The sequence below is a fragment of the Ochotona princeps genome, chromosome 14 (assembly GCF_030435755.1).
Source record: "Ochotona princeps isolate mOchPri1 chromosome 14, mOchPri1.hap1, whole genome shotgun sequence".
NCBI lineage: Eukaryota > Metazoa > Chordata > Mammalia > Lagomorpha > Ochotonidae > Ochotona > Ochotona princeps.
The window spans coordinates 4,787,753-4,806,245 of record NC_080845.1 but is presented as its reverse complement, the minus strand read 5'-3'; the positions used below and the strand labels follow the sequence as shown (position 1 = coordinate 4,806,245).

General features: G+C 56.3%; 1 protein-coding gene across 4 annotated transcripts in view; it reads left to right on the top strand.

Moving 5' to 3' along the window:
• SLC25A25 (solute carrier family 25 member 25) overlaps positions 1-18,493 on the top strand; it is a 32,232-nt gene that overhangs the window by 12,470 nt on the left and 1,269 nt on the right. For 2 of the 4 annotated variants that reach the window (XM_004593531.2, XM_058672401.1), the window contains exons 2-9: positions 14,354-14,480; positions 14,565-14,652; positions 15,277-15,388; positions 15,988-16,146; positions 17,115-17,267; positions 17,501-17,608; positions 17,709-17,876; positions 18,285-18,435. In XM_004593531.2, coding sequence (XP_004593588.1) covers positions 14,354-14,480; positions 14,565-14,652; positions 15,277-15,388; positions 15,988-16,146; positions 17,115-17,267; positions 17,501-17,608; positions 17,709-17,876; positions 18,285-18,435 — 1,066 coding nt within the window. Of the gene's footprint in view, positions 1-7,270; positions 7,618-12,808; positions 12,896-14,353; positions 14,481-14,564; positions 14,653-15,276; positions 15,389-15,987; positions 16,147-17,114; positions 17,268-17,500; positions 17,609-17,708; positions 17,877-18,284; positions 18,436-18,493 lie in introns of those variants that run through there. The other 2 variants (XM_058672400.1, XM_004593533.2) reach the window with 2 other exon arrangements.

The following is an 18,493-nucleotide window of genomic DNA, read 5'->3' as shown; positions in this document are numbered from 1 at the left end:
CTTTGCGGGTGGGGTGGACAGTGTCTGGCAGGAAGTCCCCTGTGTGGAGGACTTGTCCTTTGTATGGAATGAGTCTTTTTCCTTCTAGCTGCTTTTAGGATTACCTCTTTATCACTGTTTTTCAGAAATGTAGCTGTGATGCTGCAGAGTTAAGGCTTTTTGTTGTGATTATGAAGATTTATTCACTTTTTAAAAAGTAGAGTGAGAGTGGCCCCAAGTAGATGCAGCAAGCACGTGTGTACCAGCAAGAACCTGGGGGCCTGGAACTGTCTGGAACTCCCACATAGGTGGCAGGGACCCAGATCCTGGGGCCTTCATCCCCTGCCTTCTCAGTTGCATTAACAGGAAGCTAGATTGCAAGTGGAGACCAAGACATGAGCCCAAACTCCAACATGGGATGTTGGCTTAACCCAACTGTACCACACTGCCAGCCCTGCTTTGCTTTGCTTTGCTTTCTTTCTTTCATTTTTTAAAAAGATTTATTTTATTTTTATTGAAAGATAGATATACAGGGAGGAGAGACAGAGAGGAAGATCTTCCATCTGCTGGTTCATTCCTCAAGTGGCCGCAACAGCCTAAGTTGAGCCCATCCGGAGCCCAGAGCCTCTTCTGGGTCTCCCACACGGGTGCAGGGTCCCAAGGCTTTGGGCCATCCTCCACTGCTTTCCCAGGCCACAAGCAGGGAGCTGGATGGGAAGCAAGGCTACTGGGATACGAACTGGTGCCCATATGGGATCATGGCGTGTGCAAGGCGAGGACTTTAGCCACTAGCCTACTGCACCGGGCCCCCTCTTTTTCTTATTTATTTTTATTTGAGAGATAAAGAGAATGGGAGGAGGAGATAGAAAGATGTGTTCCATTTGTTGGTTCACTTCCCAAATGGCCGTGTCAGTCAGGGCTGGCCAGGTTGAAGCCAGGAGCCTAAAACTCCATCCAGGTCTCCCAGGTGGGTGGCAGGACCCAAGGATTGGGCCATCCCCTGCTGCCTTCCCAGCACATCAGCAGCAAAGAGCTGGGTCAGAAGTGGAGCAGCCGGGAACTTGATGCCAGCAGCATTGTAAGCTGTGAGTGGCTTAACCCCCACAGAGCCCCTCTGTGAACAGTCTTGAACTTTGGGATCCAGTTACTTGGGACATTTGATGGTTGCAGGGCATGTGTTGTTTGGTGGGACAGGAATGCCACTTAACCTGCCTTACCCTCCAGCTCCTCCCAGCACCCTCCCTGGGTGAGGTTTTCCTCTGGCTGAGGGAAGAAGAGCTCTTCCAGCCTGCCCACATGTGGCTCCAGGGCGGCCGCCCTCTTCTTGCTGGTACTCTGTGGGCAGACAGCCCCTGCCCTGGCCTCCCATCGAGGGGAAGGGCCTCTGCCTGGCCCCCTGCTTGGTGCTGTGGCCTGGGCCCGGAGCAGGAAGCAGGGGCAGTGGCGGGACTTGCCTCACTGGTGCCTGTTCTGCTGCAAATGCTGTTGTTGCCCTTGGTCCCACAGCTTAAAGACATTGTTTCATGGATTTAGCCTGCACTCGCCGTTGTTATGGGCAGGAAGTTGGATTGATTCCCATTCTGTTTATTTCTTTGGAAGGCAGAGTGACAGAGAGACAGAGTGAGGGACTGTCTACCAGCTTCTTCACTCCCCAAAACATCCATGATAGCTCTGTCTGTGCCAGGCTCAAACCAGGAGCCAGGAATTCCAACAGGATCTCCCACATAGGACAGGAACCCAAGTACTTGGGCCATCTCCTCCTTTTGCAGGTTCATTAACAGGGAGCTGGATCAGAAACCAAATAGCTGGAACTTGAAGTGGAGCTCCCAAAGGACTGATTAACCTGCTGTGTCACAACACTGGGCTCCCAGACGTAGATTTTGAACTTAAATGTGGGCAGTGGTGTGTTAGCTGCTAAGCCACATGCTTAACCCTGTTTTTTGTGTAGTTCGCTGGTTGGTTTGCTATTATATGGACTCAATTATTTTCCTGATAATGGTAATACTATGACTAATAATTACTCTTATAACTCTAGATATTTATTTTCATCTTTGTCTACTGGTTCATTTCCCAAATGCCTGCTACGGCCAGGCCCAAGCTGGAAGCCAGGAGCCAAGAGCTCCATTTACGTCTCCCATGTTGGGGGCAGGGACCCCAAGCCTTCTGTGGGTGCATCAGCTGAAGCTGGCTTGGAAATGGAACAGTCAAGGCGCCCAGACACTCTGATAGCACATGCTGTGCCTCCAGTGGCAGCTTAGCCACTGTTAGGCCTGTCCCAGCTACAGTAAGTTGCTGCTCTAAAATGGTCTATTACTGGGTTTGGTTGTTAATGCAGGGAAGTAACGAGATGATTCTGTTACTGTTCACGTTTGCTCTTAAGGAACTGAACCAGAATCACACAGCTAGTCCACAGGGAGCGCCTCGCAGCAGGCCTTAGGGCCTGGGGATCATGGACATTCCCCATTAAGACTTCTGCTTGTGGGCTGGACAGTGGCCTCACAGCAGGAGCCTGGGCAGCACCTGAGGTGCTGTGGGGCCTGGCTGCAGCCCCCAGCTCCTGCTGGTCCCGTCCCAGCAGCTGCAGGCGCTGGAGACAGACCCAAGGATGGCTGTGCCCACCTACGTGTGCTCTCTGTCAAGTTTTTTCAAAACTAGAACTAAGCTGTTTTTTAAGTTGTCCTTTTACAGGGTGCACAAAATCCCCCTCATAGATCCGTTCTCCCCCACGCCCCCACACACACCTCCCCATGTGGCCTGCAAATGTGTCTGAACCGGGCACAGTCACTACATTGTACTAGGGTGTGTGTGTCCCTGACTCCCCCGATGCTGTTTACTAAACTTGTTTGGTGTGTGCTTATAGTTTTAAAATAGTGGGAACACAGTAAGTGTTTTTTGTCTGCTGTGAGAAGATTACCCAGGGGCCCAGCACAGTAGCCTAGTGGCTAAAGTCCTCACTTTGCATGCACCAGAATCCCATATGGGTGCTGGTTCAGGTCCTGACTGCCCTGCTTCCCATCCAGCTCCCTGCTTGTGGCCTGGCAGGGCAGGTCCCAAAGCCTTGGGACCCTACACCCACATGGGAGACTTGAAGAAGCTCCTGGCTCCTGGCTTCAGATCAGCTCAGCTCCAGCCATTGTGGCCAATGGGGAGTGAATCAGTGGATGGAAGATCTTCCTCTCTGTCTCTCTTTCCCTCTGTGTATTTGCCTTTCCAATAAAAATAAATAAATCTTTATTTTTTTATAATTTTATTTATTTTTTTAAATGATTTACTTAGTTGATTAGAGTACAATGGGTCAAGGGCTACTGGAAAGTGGGTTAATACCATTGCTTCCGTGCTAATATCATTTTTTCTGCTGTATCTGGGGTCAGGGGAGAAACAAAGGGAAAAGCCCCACCCAGCCTCCCACCCATCCCCAGTCCCCTATGTGGGGCACGCTCCGAGGGTCCTGCTCAAGCAGTTTTGATAGTTTAACAGGTCTGAATTACTGCCAATCTCGCCGTTCCAATCACGATGAAACCTATTCAGAATCCACTGGTTGACAGTCTCTTCATGGTTGGGGTTCTGAGATCAGCAGTTCAGTTGGCCTTCCAAAGAAACTTCATCTGAGATGATCCCAAACCTGATTCTTGTGTGAGTTTGCTAGTACAGGGTCCAACACTGTCCATCGCCCCAATCAGCTTATGCCCGTGCTGGTCATTGCAATTGCTGGGTCAGTTCTGTTTCCAGCCCTGTCATCCACTTGAACCAATAGGTGTTGTGGTCCAGCTCGATCCTACCCACTTCATACTTGGTCCTCCCGCAAACCAGTGGGAGCTGCAGCCCAGTCGGGGTGACTCCCCATAACCCCTACCATGCCTGCTCCCTTCCCTGGTTCCCATGCTTGCCAGTATATACCGCAGGCTTATTCAGTCTGTCCCACATCCCATTTAGCTCTGGTACTTGCCAATAGGTATTGAAGCCTAGTTCAATCCAACCAACCTACTATCCAGCCCACACACATACTGGCAGGTGCCTTTCTGTCTAGCCACCCCTGCCCCTGTCCTAGTTTTCGTGCTTTCCAGTGGGAGTGGTTACCCACGAAGGAGTGCCCACTATCTCTCTACTAGGCCACTCCAATTTCTGGATTATGCACTCTCCAGGCAGTTCTGGCATTTGACTTAACAGAATTGGCCTCCAGTGTCAGTCTCTGCCATCTGATGTGGCAAAGCCCAACCAATCCTCACCCACTCTAATTTTTGCTTGCACCAGTAGGAACAGTCAGCCCTATCTGGACCCTCCCCAGTCTAGCTCACATGAGGCCCACAGGTGTTGTAGCCCTGCCTGGCCTGGTCTGCCCCTATCCCAGCTCATGCTCTCTAGTGGGAGTGGTTATCCAGCAGGGGAGCCCACATTCCCCTGCCAGCTTTGCCTCCTCCCCCCCCAGTTCTCACGAGTGCTGTTTGGGCGCTGCAGCCACATCTGATACAGCTCGCCTCACCTTGGCATTCCTTAATGTGCACTGGTATGTGCTGCAACCGGAGCTGGTCTGACCCACACTCTATGCTGGTGCTCGGATTCGCCAGCGGTTGATGTGAACTGGTCCAGCCTACTCTACCCCCAACCTATGCCATATGTATGATGGTGGGTATCTTCCTCTGGCCTGGTCTGGGTTGCTCCATATCATGATTCTCGTGCTCACCTGTAGGGGCTGTGTTCCGACAGAGGAGTTTCACAAGCTGCTCCCTCAGAACCACTCCCTATGCCAGGTCTTGTGCGTGCTGGTGGTTCCATGGGCCAGACCTCTTTGCTGGCCTTCAATCCATTCCAGTTCTTGGTGTTGGCTGTTTCACCCCAGCCAAGGCTTGTCCATACTCAGACACTGCTCACACATGGCTCAGTAGGGGCAGAGACTCGGCCTAGTCCATCCTATATCTACCCAGGTTCTCCAGAGCGCCAGATGGTGAAGGCATCTAGCCTAGCTTGGTGCGTCCAGCCCCAGTCCACATTTATGCCTAGGGAGATTACAGCCACACCTAGACCAGAACGCAGCCCCCACTCCAGCCCCCGCACCCTCCCGTGGGAATCCCAACCCAGCAAGGAGTACTCTCACAGCTCCCCAACCGAGTCTATTCCCAGCCCTAGATTGCGTGCGTGCCAGTGGGTGCTCTGACCCAGTTGGCTTAGCCCCTCACCTTTCTCAGCCTTTGCCTCTGATGCTGTGCTGTAGTATCCCTGCCTCATGATGACCAGTTGGTGTAAGAGCCCAGGTTGAAATGACATGTGCTCCATCCTGATTTCTGTTCTTTTGTCAGTTGAAGTTTGCTTGGCCCTGCCCAGTCAGCCCCCTTCCAGTTGCAGCTTGGCCTATCCCACACCCTATTTTAGGATGCACCTTTGGGTGGTGCTGCCTTGACCTGCCTAGATTGCCATTGGTTCCTTTACCCGTAAGTGATGGCAGGTGCCATAGTCACACCTAGCTCAGCCCATCACCACCCCAGCTCACAAGCTAACCTGCAGGACATATATTTCCACAGGGTTGGGCCCACATTTCCCCCATAGAGTTTACCCCTGGAACTAGTTCTCTCGCGTGCTGGTTAGTGTCTTGACCCTGCCAAATGTGACCAGTCCACTATTCCACCACCCAGTCAAGTAATGGTACCTAGCCCTGCCAGACAGGCCCCCATCCACAGCTTTGGTGTGGACTGGTGTGTGGCGGTCAGTGATGTTCTATGCTAACAGCCCATCTCAGGATTCCTAATTTGGCTGGTGAATCAGTCTGGCCCAAATAGATCTTATGGACGCTCCCCTCCAAACCATCAGGTCTCAGTTCCACTCTTGCCCTAAAGTTTCATGACCCTGTTACTGGGAATCACCAAGAATTCATGTCTCACCTACACTAAAGCTGGCCTTATTCATGGGTGTCCCTAAGCAACTATTTCATATCATAAATACCCCAGAGCTTGCCGCTGGGCGGCCAGCAGGCAGAGCCTGACACCATTTGGTGCACCGGCCGCCCAAAGCCAAGGACTCAGTCACTGCCTTTCGGCAGTGGCTTTGGCCTGAATCCCCAGCCTTGGATCCCGCCCTGCAGGGGCACCCCCCAAAGCCGCCACACTGTGGGGGGTTGCAAGCCACCCCCAACCCAACACCCAGAATTCCAAAAATAAATAAATCCTTAAAAAAGTAAAATAAAAAAGATTACCCAGGACTGGTGTCATGTAGGGGTTAAGCCACCACTTGCAATACAGCATCCTGTATCATAGTACCTGTTCAAATCCTGGCTGCTCCGCTTCTCATTCAGCACCCTGCTAATGTTCCTGGGAAGGCAGCTGAGGATGGCCCAGCTGCTCCGGCTCCTGCACCTACATGGGACTCCCAGGTGGAATTCCTGGCTCCTGACTTTGGCCTGGACCCGAGCAGACCTCGCTGTTGTGGCCATCTGGGGAATGAACCAGTGGGTGGAAGCTCTGTCTCTCTCTCCCTGCCACTCTGCCTGCCAAATGAATCAGTAAATCCTTTAAAAGTTCATGGAAAATGAAATCAAGAGCTAAATTAATTTTTTTGGAAAAAATGAAACATGAAATTTCTTTTTACTCAGGGTCACTTGCTCAGTTGAGTCTACAGACATGACCTGTGCCTAGTCTCCGATCCTCACCTGGAGGGACCCTTGGGAGAAGGGTAGCTGTGGTGGGGGCATGCGTGCGTTGTTAGGCATAGGCTGGCGCAGGTGAGCTGCCTGAATTGGAGGAGTGTTAAGCGTTGTCTTAGAGGTGTGGCCAAGGATTGGATGGCGTGTGACGCGGTGGCGAGGGCCAGCCCGGAAGCCACCCAGGTGGCTGTTGGAAGCCTCATCTGGAGCTTCTGTCTGCACCTCCCTGCAGAGTCGGCCCCTGTCTGCATGCAGGCAGTTGGCCCTCTGTGATTGGAGGACTGGTGCCGGTGGAGATAATGAGCTAGGTAGTGTCGGCAGCGGTGATTGGCTGGGCCCTGGTGCAGTGAGAATGCAGGCTGATACTGGATCCCGAGCTGGGGTGATGAGCGAGAGCCACTGAAGAATTGGGAGCTCGAAGTTGCCCCTGCCTCCGGGGCGGTCTGGTGGCTGGCCGGCTGTTATTTTCCCCATTGACTTCAAAAAGCAAATGTCCAGTCTTCTGCAGGCGTGAGTTTTCTCTGAGAGAGCTGTGGTGACTTGCTCTCCTCCATGCCAGCAGCCAGCGAGACTCCCTCAGGGTGAGCCACTTCTCAGGCCGGGCACGGCAGACAGCTAGCTGTGCCTGCTGGCGCATCTGCAGAGACAGGGGGTGGCTGCTGCATGCAGCGCTCCCGGGCCTCTCTTCCCAGCAGCCGGGGGGCCAGGGGAGACCCTTGGCACTGTGGTCCCATCCCGCAGAAGTGACCAGTCACCGACTGTGGCCTCGGGAGGAAGCCGGCATGCTGCGGATGCTGTGGCATTTTCTGGCGAGCTTCCTCCCTGGGGCTGGATGCCAAAGCTCCAGGGAGGGGGCAGGGCACGACGTCCGAGGCACCCAGGCCCCTGCTCAAGGAGAGCAGGTGGTGTCAAGCTTTTTGGGAAAGCCGGAAGGAAGGGCTGAGGAGACCGTGGAAAAGAGACCCACCATCCTGCTGGTGGTCGGGCCTGCAGAGCAGTTTCCTAAGGTAATCGTGACCTCAGGTGACCCGCCCGCCCAGCCTTGGGCTGGCTGTGGTACTTCTGGGGGAGGTGGGGATGTTATTTGAAAAAAGATCACCGTGGTTTCACAGCTTAGGGCCAAGTGTTAGGCAGTGAAGGAGCTGAGGGCGCATCCTACGCTGGCAGGGCTGGTCACTGAATGCAGGAGGGCTGGACGACTCAGTGGGTTTGCTGAGGGGTGTGTCGGGGCAGTCACAGATGTGGCTGCTGGAGCGAGGTGTACCCTATTGTGTGGCAAGGTCACCCTCTTCAGCCCTGAGCCTGGGCTGTCCCCTGGGTCCTCACAAGAGCCAAGGTCAGCATTGATGCTCCTGTTTCCTAACTGAGGAAAGAGGCGTGGAAGGGGTCAGCAGTTGAGGGCCCGTGGGGCTGAAGCATAGCCACAGATCTGCACGGAGCTTTGCCCTGTACTGCCTCCACACTGTCTTCAGGAAGCAGCCTTGGGTGGTGCTCTGTACACACAGACTGATAGGGAAGTGGTCCCTGGGCCGAGGGTTCTCCTGCCCGCTGTGGGAGTAGCCTTGGTCACCTCCTGAGCACTGGTGATCAGTAGGGAGGGGACGTGGCAGAAACGTCCGAAGTATATGTTGAGTGGAGTGCATGGTTAAGAAGTCAGCACTAGCCTTGTTTGCTGCCACAGACGGACATGACTTGCGCAAACTGTGGCCATGTTGGGGGAACATCCAGGACCCGCTGTGAGTCAGGGTCTGGGGCAGCTGTACCGCCGAACCTCCCACCCCCACCCCCCACAGACCCACTGGCCTTGTGCCCTGGCCCTGGCTGTAATCATTAACTGCTCCACTTCCCAGCCTCTGCTGGGTCCTGTTGGGTAGGACTTTGTGTCCTCAGGCAGCCCAGTGCTGTCGTCTGTCCCTTGCTGATTGCAGAGCCCCACTGTAGGCTCTGGGGCTGCTGCCTGCTCCAAGCCACATATGGGCAGGGCCCCAGGGTGGCCGGGTGGGACCAGTTCAGGCAGCCTTACCCTGGAGGTGCTTGACTAGCCCGCTGCCCTGAAAGGGTGTGGGAACCTGGCAGAGCAGGGTACCCTGCCCCTCTGGGCTCCACAAGTGCTACTCTGTTTGCGTCTCACCTCCCCCAAGTAAACAGGTCTGGTTGCTACAAGTCTCGATTCTAGGAACTGTCCCCTTGCCCCTTTAATCGGCTCCTTCACAGCTAATCTGCACTTGAACAGCCAGCCACTACCCTGGAGTGGGACGTGCGCCCTCCAGGGCATGCCTTCTTAGAAGCTCCGGGAATTCTGCTCAATGCGTGTGTGTGTGTGTGTGTGTGTGTGTGTGTGTGTGTGTGTGTGTGTGTGTGTGTGAGAGAGAGAAAGAGAGAGAGAGAGAGAGAAATGCTGGCGGCTTTCATTGGAAACTCACTACACTGGGCTGTCATGGCAACCTATTAAAAGACACTGCAGCCACAGCAGCGAATGATGGGAGAGCTTGGGGTGGGCGGGGCTTTTGGGCCGGATGTAGGCGAGGCTCTTTCAGGACAGTATTTTAGGCTTGGCCTGAGTCATGCAGAGGGAGGGGAGGCTTCATGGCCTAATGCCACATCCCCAAAGGCTCTGTACCTGCCCGTTCTTACTCATGGTATCATGATATCCCAGCCCTCACCTGAAACACCTGCTTGGCAGTGTTGGGGCATGTACCAGAGTAGCAGAACAGGGAAAGCTGCTGCTGGCTTTGGCCAGTGGGCAGGTGACAAGCTGTACTTGAGAGGAGCTGCCACTGCATTCTGGGGGATCAAGGGTGGCTGTGATGGCTTCTGAATAGTAATCGCAGAGATGGGTGTCGGAGGAGGGGGGAATAAAAGTTGGTCTGGGTCACAGAGTTGGAGTAAGAGAGCAAAGAAGATGGTATGATGCCTTGTGCCAAGCCCCGGGGGACCCTAACTCCGTGGGAGAGGAAACCCAAGCCCAGCCCGGTCCTTCCTGGTTGTGCTGCTCATGTCCACGGTCAGCCAGGGCCTCTTGTTCACAGCTAGAGCTGACTTGGTTCAGGTGACACCTTTCCCACATCCCTGCCACCTTCCCTTGTGAGGCTTACAGACAGCTGGTGTCCACTCGCGGGCGTGCTTGGGAATACAGTATCAATGTAGGGCTTTGATTCATGTGGCTGCTCCCCACAGGCCAGGGCATTGGCAAGTAAACTGATCTCACTTGGTTCAGATTTTATCTTTTTTAAGGATTTATCTTATTTATTTAAAAGGCATAGTTACAGAGAGAGGGAGGGAGAGAGAGAAAGAGATCTTCCCTCTCCTGATTTACTACCCATACGGCTGCAAAGCCAGAGCTGGGCCAGGTTACAGCCAGGAGCTTCTTCCAGGTCTCCTGTGTGGATGCAGGGGCCCGAGCACCTGAGCCCTCCCCCACAGCTTTCCTGGGTGCATGGGCAGGGCTCTGGATTAGAAGTGGAGCAACCAGCATATAAATCAGTACTGCTAGGTGAGAATAGCTTTGTGAGTTACCAGTGACTCCAAATGTGATGGTGGTTTGGTGTTTCAGTAAATAAACAAATACCAGTTCTGTTTTATCTGGTGAAAACATCTGTAGGACTTGCAAAATAAAATAAGTTGGGGGGGCGGGGACTGGTGCTGTGGGGTAGTGAGTTAAACCACTGCCTGCAGTGCTGTACCCCACTTGGGTGCTGATTTAAGTCCTGGTTGCTCCACTTCATTCTGGCTTCCTGCTGTTGCACCAGGAGAAGCAGATAACCCCTGCACTGGCCTGGGAGACCTAGAGGAAGCTCCTGGCTCCTGGCTCCTGGCTCCTGGCTCTGGACTGACCCAGTTCTGACCATAGTAGCCCATTTGAGAAATGGGAATCGGCCAGGGAGGAGGTCTTTCTGTATTTCCCTCCCTTTGTAACTGCCTTTCCAATCAGTACAAATAAATGTTACCAAAAGGGGGGGGGAACAAAACTAATGTTGGAATAGAATCAACATTAACATTGTAAAGAATGTGTCAACAAGCCCATGTGGAACATTTTGGAATTTAACCTGACCCCTGACCCCAGCACTGTTCTCTGTAGAGTGATGAGCCTGGTTATAATAAAGGAGATCCTGTTCTGGGTTTTGTTGTTTTTCCTAGAAAACAATTGCTCTCAGTGATAATACCTTAAATTTTTAAAATTTTTTTTGTTTTTTTTTAAGATTTATTTATTTTTTATTACAAAGTCAGATATACACAGAGGAGGAGAGACAGAGAGCAAGATCTTCCATCCGATGATTCACTCCCCAAGTGAGCTGCAACGGTCGGTGCTGCACTGATCAGAAGCCGGGAATCAGGAACTTCCTCCGGGTCTCCCACACGGGTGCAGGGTCCCAAAGCATTGGGCCGCCCTCGACTGCCTTCCCAGGCCACAAGCAGGGAGCTGGATGGGAAGTGGGGCTGCCGGGACACGAACCTGTGCACATATGGGATCCTGGCGTGTACAAGGTGAGGACTTTAGCCTCTAGGCTACCACACCAGGCCTAGTGAAAATGCTCAAATAACCTTTACCCTCAGGGGGGACATGTGTTGTCCCTGGGTCTCAGAGGCTGACCAAACCAGGAAGCACTTCTGTGACCAAGTCCAGAGGTTTGAAGCTACAGGCTTTACCTGCGGGGACCCAGCGGAAGAGACTAACATGTGGTATGATAGTGTGCCTTTCTTATGGGGAGCACAAGGGACCCTGAGCCGCCGGGGCTCGGTGGAGCCTGAGTAAGGATCTGCCCGGGTGATTCGGGGCCTCCTCGGAGTGCCCAACACTTGCCCACAGACGAAGCTTCCATCTCCCCTAGACCCAAGGTCCAGTCCTCACAGGCACTGTTGCGTTAACTGAAAGCAGAGTTGCAGATAGAGGAACAGAGATAGAGCATCTCCCATCTGCTGGGTCACTCCCGAAATGGTCACAACAGCCAGGGCTGAGCCATTTGGAAGCCAGGAACTTCTGGGTCCCCCACGTGGGTGGCAGAGGCCCAAGCGCTTGGGCCATCCTCTGCTGCCTTCCCAGGTGCATTAACAGGGCAGTGGATTGGAAGTAGAGCTGCCAGGTCTTGAACCGGCAACCGTATGGGATGCCGGCATTACTGGTGGAGGCTTAGCTTGCACAGTGCCAGCCCAAAGCCTGCTTATTCAGGAGATGTATTTGATTGAGAGGTAGGGTGACATAGGGAGAGGAAAACAGATCCTCCATCCACTGGTCTCCTCCCCAGATGCCTGTGGCAGCTGAGGCTTGGCCTGGCCTGTCTAGGCCAGTAACCAGGCAGGGGCTCTGGGACTTGAGACACCACCTGCTGTCTCCTGGGGTGGCAGGACTCACACCAGGCAGTCTGATAAAGGTGCTGGCATTCCCAACACAAAGCTTTTTCATGAATGAAGAAGTCCTGTTAACATTGGGTCTCCAAGTGGGCAGCACCCACGATTACCCGTCGCAGCCACAGCTTCAGGGAGGTTCAGTCTATATTAGGGAGTGGAATGCAGTAGAGGTGCTGGGCTTGGTGACGTGAGTTCCTCCCCAGCAGGAATCTGAGGGGAAGCTCTGGGAGTCGGGCAGGGGCGTCTGAGGCCACCGGGACTCCCCTGTGGGTGGCTGGGCTTCCAGCAGGTGGTCCACAGGCCCCGGTTCTCAGCTCCTGTCTTGGCAGACATGGACTCTGTCTCTGCCACTTTGTTTCCCTTGGGAATGGTTGACTCGGGATAGAACTTTTGCAGCGTTGGTGTGTGACGCATTTGGGGACCTTGCCTGCAAGCAGGCTGAGGCCGCGTGTGTTTGTTGAGGTGAAGGTTTGTTTGAGCAGAGCTGCCTCTGCTCTGGGAGTGACTGCAGGCAGTGCATGACGTCAGCCCAGGTCTTTGCACCCCTCTGCTTGAGCAACCTGATGCCGCTGGCTGCTCTGCGGCCGCCCATTGGCTGCTGCCAGGACTCAGTGGGGGCGGATTTTTGTGCAGTTAAGTAAAAGGGCAGGGCCTGAGCAGCCGGTGACAGCTGGGGCCCAGCATTTCTTGAGCGAGTTTCCTGGGACCAGCAGCATTCCCTGAGCCACCGGCACTCGTGGTGGCAGCAGAGCCCCTGGCCCCGGCCCCCACCCCGCCACCATGCTCTGCCTGTGCCTGTACATGCCGCTCATGGGGGAGGCCCAGACTGAGTTCCAGTACTTTGAATCCAAGGGGCTGCCCGCGGAGCTGAAGTCCATCTTCAAGCTCAGCGTCATCATCCCCTCGCAGGAGTTCTCCACCTACCGCCAGTGGAAGCAGGTCTGTGGCTGGGAGGTGGGCGGCCCTTCACGGCCGGGGTGTGGAATGTCGAATGAATGGTGAGCCGCCGGATGTTCCCCAGGAGTAAAGAATGTTTGCAATGTGGGAGTTCCTCCTGTTGTCATGTGGCTGCGGCTGATCCTCCACGGCCTTAAGAACCAGGACAGGTGGGGGTGAGGGGCAAGGAAGGATGTGGGAATAGACCTGGGGGGGGGGGCAAGCAAGAGAGGCCCGGGAAATGGGATTGTGGCTATGGAGTGCTGTGTCTGGGTGGACAGAGTGGGCACCTGCCCCATAGAGGGGCCATGGGCACCGTGAGAGCGCCAGAGCCTGGGGTCACTGGCCTCCTAGACACCTTTGTTCATCTCTGGGGCAGCAGTGCTGGCAGGGGGACAGTCAGGCAGTGTGCCCTGTGGGCAGACTTGAGTGTCATGCAAGGAGACAGCAGGCCTGGCAGCTCTGAGGACGAAGCCAGCGTTTTGAGATGACCTGGAAATCGGGCAGGAACACCATCCTGGGGCTGTTGCTGTCATGGCACCCAGGACCCAGAGAGCAGCATGGGTCGCTGCCGCCTCGGTGGCTTCCCCTGGCTGAGCCGGCGCATGTCCCCAGGAGAAGAATGTGACCCAGAGAGCAGGTCCAGTGTGTACCCAGCATCCGCCTCAGAGTTCAGCCGCACCTCAGGCATTCAGCTCCCTGTCCTGCTGGGTCACGGGGTGTCTGGTTGAGGAGGCAGAACCTGCCGAGGTCCAGGGCGGGGCTGAAGGAGAGCACCGGGTGAACCTCCCAGAGTTGAAGGTCACCAAGGGCCCCTCAGAGTCCAAGCCCCGCTGGCCTGAAGCGCTCTGAATGCCTCTCACAACGTGAGCGGCTTGCTTGCCCACAGGGATGTGGGGAGGCTACCGCCACTTTCCTCTGTTGTTCGTGGTCCTGGTTCTGGGTGTTGGTGTTGCCTGGTTGGACTCAGGATTAACCTTGAGGGTGGCAGGAGATGCTCCAGAGGCTGAGGGACCTGGCTCCAGTGCCACCCCAAGTCAGTGTGGGGGTGATAGGAGCTGAGCAGCCCAAAGCCAGGACAAGTCCCGGGACCTCCTGGCCAGGAGACAAAGTCTCTCAAAGCCTCCTCGGCTCACTAAACTTTCAGCAGGTGGAGCTGGCCAGGAGGTGGAGGTGATTGAGACCAGGGACAGCAGTGCCCTTGAGCCTGAGAACAATTGGCCCGGCTTCTGCCCCTCCCAAGTGCCCCATGGGTTGTGTTCCTGCCAGGCAGGGTCGGCTGCTCCCCAAAGCTTCACTCTGACCACCAAGGGATTCCTGAGCCGGGGCGCCCCGAGCCGTCAGCAAGGAGCTGGGAACAGCACAGCAGGGGTTGTGGAAACTCAGGTCACGGATTAGCAGTCCTGTCCAGGAGAAGGAGCCTCAAGAGGAGCTCAAACACAGAACGTTTTTGTGTTCTAGAAAATCGTGCAGGCTGGCGACAAGGACCTTGACGGGCAGCTGGACTTTGAGGAGTTTGTACATTACCTCCAGGACCACGAAAAGAAGCTGCGACTGGTGTTTAAGAGTTTGGACAAGAAGAACGATGGTGAGTGAGTGCCCCGAGCCCTGGCTTGCCCGGCCTGGGCACCTCCACTGCCTGGGCACCTGCTCACAGCCCTTGTCATCCCAGGACGGATCGACGCCCAGGAGATCATGCAGTCCCTGCGGGACCTGGGGGTCAAGATATCCGAGCAGCAGGCGGAAAAGATCCTCAAAAGGTGAGCGCCTGGCGGAGGGCAGAGATGGGCTGGCACAGCAGCCCTTGTGCTTGCACCTGTTCCAGGCCTTCCTGTGTGCACAGGGGTCGTTGGGGGTGGGAATCCCTTCTCCCAGCCTGGGGACTTGCTTTGCACACTGTCACCAAGAGGTGGCTCGTACCCAGTCCCACCTCTCTCTCTCTCATGGCTGAGGCGTCCTCCGATGCTGGCTTGTCCCAGGACACAGCCCCCCGTCCCTCGCTGGGGCCTGTGCCACGCCCCCCGCACTGTTCTCGCGTGCGCTTGCGCTGTCCACCCGGGCACTCACGTGTGTTGTTTCTCCTCTCTCCTCCGCATCCTACCCTGTCTGTCTGTCTGTCAGAATACGGACGGGCCACTTCTGGGGCCCTGTCACCTAGTAAGTACACGTGTTGCCCTGCTCGGTCGCTGCCTCCCCTCTCTGACTGCTCCTCCTGATGGGAACAGGGTGCTCCGGGCCTGGTTGCCCTCCAGACCGTGGAGCAGATGTGGGACCCACACACACCCCGGGATGGAGTTACCTGCCGTGGTCCCTGCCCCAGCACGGTGTGCAGCTGGGGTCGGGGCAGGTGGTACGGGTAGGCTCACGCTGGTGCCGTCTTGCAGCATGGATAAAAATGGCACAATGACCATCGACTGGAACGAGTGGCGGGACTACCACTTGCTGCACCCCGTGGAGAACATCCCCGAGATCATCCTCTACTGGAAGCACTCCACGGTGAGCAGGGCAGCCGGGAGTCACGGCCGGTCATGGACCCCCCGAGCCTGGCATGCCCTTTGTCCTGCAGCTGAGGGAAGAAAGCTGTTGTGAGGCAGTGAAGGGTCCCCTGCCCCTTGACCCCACCTGCTGTGCCCGAGACCCCGATGCGTGCTGAGTCTGCCCCTCCTGCCAGTCCTGGCCTGCAGCCCTGGGCTCAGAGCAGAACTGGCTGGCGCCAACCAGCGTGGATGCCACCCAGAGCCAGGGCACTCACAGGCAACATGGCCCTCGTGTTTGCTGAGGCCTTGCAGAATGTTCTGCCAACACGATCCAGTTACACATTGGTTTCAGAGGATTTTACTCCTGACTTGATCCTTTCAGTGCAGCCGGCCCCGGCCCTCCCCCACCCCCACCCCACTCCTGACCAAGTTCCCTGCGTAGAGGCTGTGCCTGTGGTTGTATAACCGATCTCCCAGGCGCCTCAGCCTGGGCCTCCCCAAGCTGAAAGCTCAGGTGGCAGTGGGGAAGGGCCCTGGCTCCCTCCCAGTGTGTGGCCCTGCGAGCAGGTGGAAGGCACAGGGCAGGGTAGCAAGGCTCACTCTGTCATCGCCTCCCAGATCTTCGATGTGGGCGAGAACCTGACGGTGCCTGATGAGTTCACGGTGGAAGAGAGGCAGACTGGGATGTGGTGGCGGCACCTGGTGGCCGGCGGCGGGGCGGGGGCCGTGTCCAGGACCTGCACAGCCCCCCTGGACAGACTGAAGGTGCTCATGCAGGTGAGTGGTCCTGAACTCCACCTCACGGCTGGGCCCTACTGTTTCTAGAACTTTCTGGTCCAGTGAGTGGAGCTAGAATTACTCTTCCAAGGTACCCATGACCTTTTTTGCAAGCAGTTAATCTAATTTTATCTGAGCACTTCAGCCAGGTGTTGCATTACAGGGGCCTAGGCTGGCCCCATGAGGTGAGGTGCAGCAGGACCCAACTTCCTTAGCACATCTGGCATAGTGCCCTTCCGGGTCCTCACCTGACCCGTTTGCCAGTGTGAGCCCGTCATCCCAGCCAGATGTGCAGTTCCACGTCCACAGGGCACAGATAAGCAGGGCTGATGTCAGAGCTGGCATTATGCAATGGATGCACCGAGGGTGCCCTGTTGGACTTGGGTGCCTGTCTGCAGAGACGGGCCAGGCCTTGATCCCTGGTACAGCTGGCCCGTTGTGTGGCCAGAGCTCTGCTCACTAGAGTTGTCCTGCCCTTTGGCTCCTGGCCTGGGACCGAATGTGGGCTCTTCCAGCCCCCGGGAGGGGAGGGTTCAGTTCAGGGAACAGAGCTTCAGGTTGGACTTGGCCCTGTCTGCCTCCCTCCCTCCCTCCCTCCCTCCCCCACCCATCCCAGCTCTCCAGGGGCCAGACCGGGCCTCCCAGTGGCTCTGTGACACAACCTCAGCCATGTGGCCGTCCTCCCAGCCAAGAAGCAGCCCATGGGTAGGGACAGGAGCTCTGAAGGAGGATTGCAGTTCCACTGTCTTTGCAGTGACGAGGCCCTTCCAGGGCTGCTGGGCACAGTGCTGGCAGCTGCCCAGGAAAGCCCACTAGCTTGGCTCTGTTTAATCCAAAGATCCCCAGTTTAGCTTCAGAATACTAAGGAGTGGGAGCCCTCCTGCCCCCTGCCGCCTGAGCAGAGGAACTGTGCCCCGGTGTCTTCCCGGGGCCACAGCACCTGCCTCACCTTGTTCCCTCTCCGGCAGGTGCACGCCTCCCGCAGCAACAACATGTGCATCGTGGGTGGCTTCACACAGATGATCCGTGAGGGCGGGACCAAGGCCCTGTGGCGGGGCAACGGCATCAATGTCCTCAAGATTGCCCCCGAGTCGGCCATCAAGTTCATGGCCTACGAGCAGGTGAGAGTCGCCCGCCCATCAGCAGGTGCTGCCCCTGCGGGCTCGGAGGCCTGGGCCTGACCCCAGCTCTGCCAGCTACTTTGCTCTGGGTCAGTTCCTCACCTCCAGGCAGCCCAGAATGGGCCGAGCCCAGGGGGGCTCAGCCACGGTGCCCGGCCATGGAGGGCTGAGGCAGCTCCAGGTGCCGTGGTCGCAGGTGCGGTGGCTGATGGGGCTGCTGGCTCCTGTTCTAGATCAAGCGTCTCGTCGGGAGTGACCAGGAAACCCTGAGGATTCATGAGAGACTTGTGGCTGGCTCCCTGGCCGGGGCCATTGCCCAGAGCAGCATCTACCCAATGGAGGTGAGACGCAGCATCTACCCAATGGAGGGTGACAGAGTTGGGGGAACCAAGGTGGGGAGGGCAGGTGGCACTTACCCTCCCTGCTATCCTGTCGTTCCAGGTTCTGAAGACCCGAATGGCCTTGCGCAAAACTGGCCAGTACTCGGGCATGTTGGACTGTGCTCGCAGGATCCTGGCCAAAGAGGGGGTGGCGGCCTTCTACAAAGGCTATGTGCCCAACATGCTGGGCATCATACCCTATGCCGGCATCGACCTCGCTGTCTACGAGGTAAGCAGGCCTGTGTGTGTGTGTGTGTGTGTCCTACCCCCCGCTCAGACCCATGCAGAGGGGACACACCAGGGACGACTTCTCCCTCTGGCTCATGTGTTTGCTGTGAGGGTCCCTGGCACCTCCCAGTACAGTTCCATTGACCCCTGTCCTTGGGGTTTGCACACAGGGGGCTTGGCAGCAGACCCTCAGCATGGCCACTCTTCAGGCTGCACAAAGCAGGTGCTTGCCCCCTCTGCTTCCTGTCCAGCGACATCAGAAACCTAAGGCAGTCAGGAGCTTGGCAGGGCCCGAGCCCAGCACATCAAGTTACAGTGGCCCCGCGTGATGAGGGGACAGCTCCAGTGTGATCCAGGGGCTCTCCCCTCCCCTGCCAAGTCACTCCAGAGCCCGCCCCTCCCCCCACAGACACTCAAGAACACATGGCTGCAGCGCTACGCAGTGAACAGCGCAGACCCCGGCGTGTTCGTGCTGCTGGCCTGTGGCACCGTCTCCAGCACCTGCGGCCAGCTGGCCAGCTACCCCCTGGCCCTGGTGAGGACCCGGATGCAGGCACAAGGTGAGGCAAGGCCCTGGGGCCTGTGCCCAGGAGGGCTGGGGGATGACAGGTGCTGACT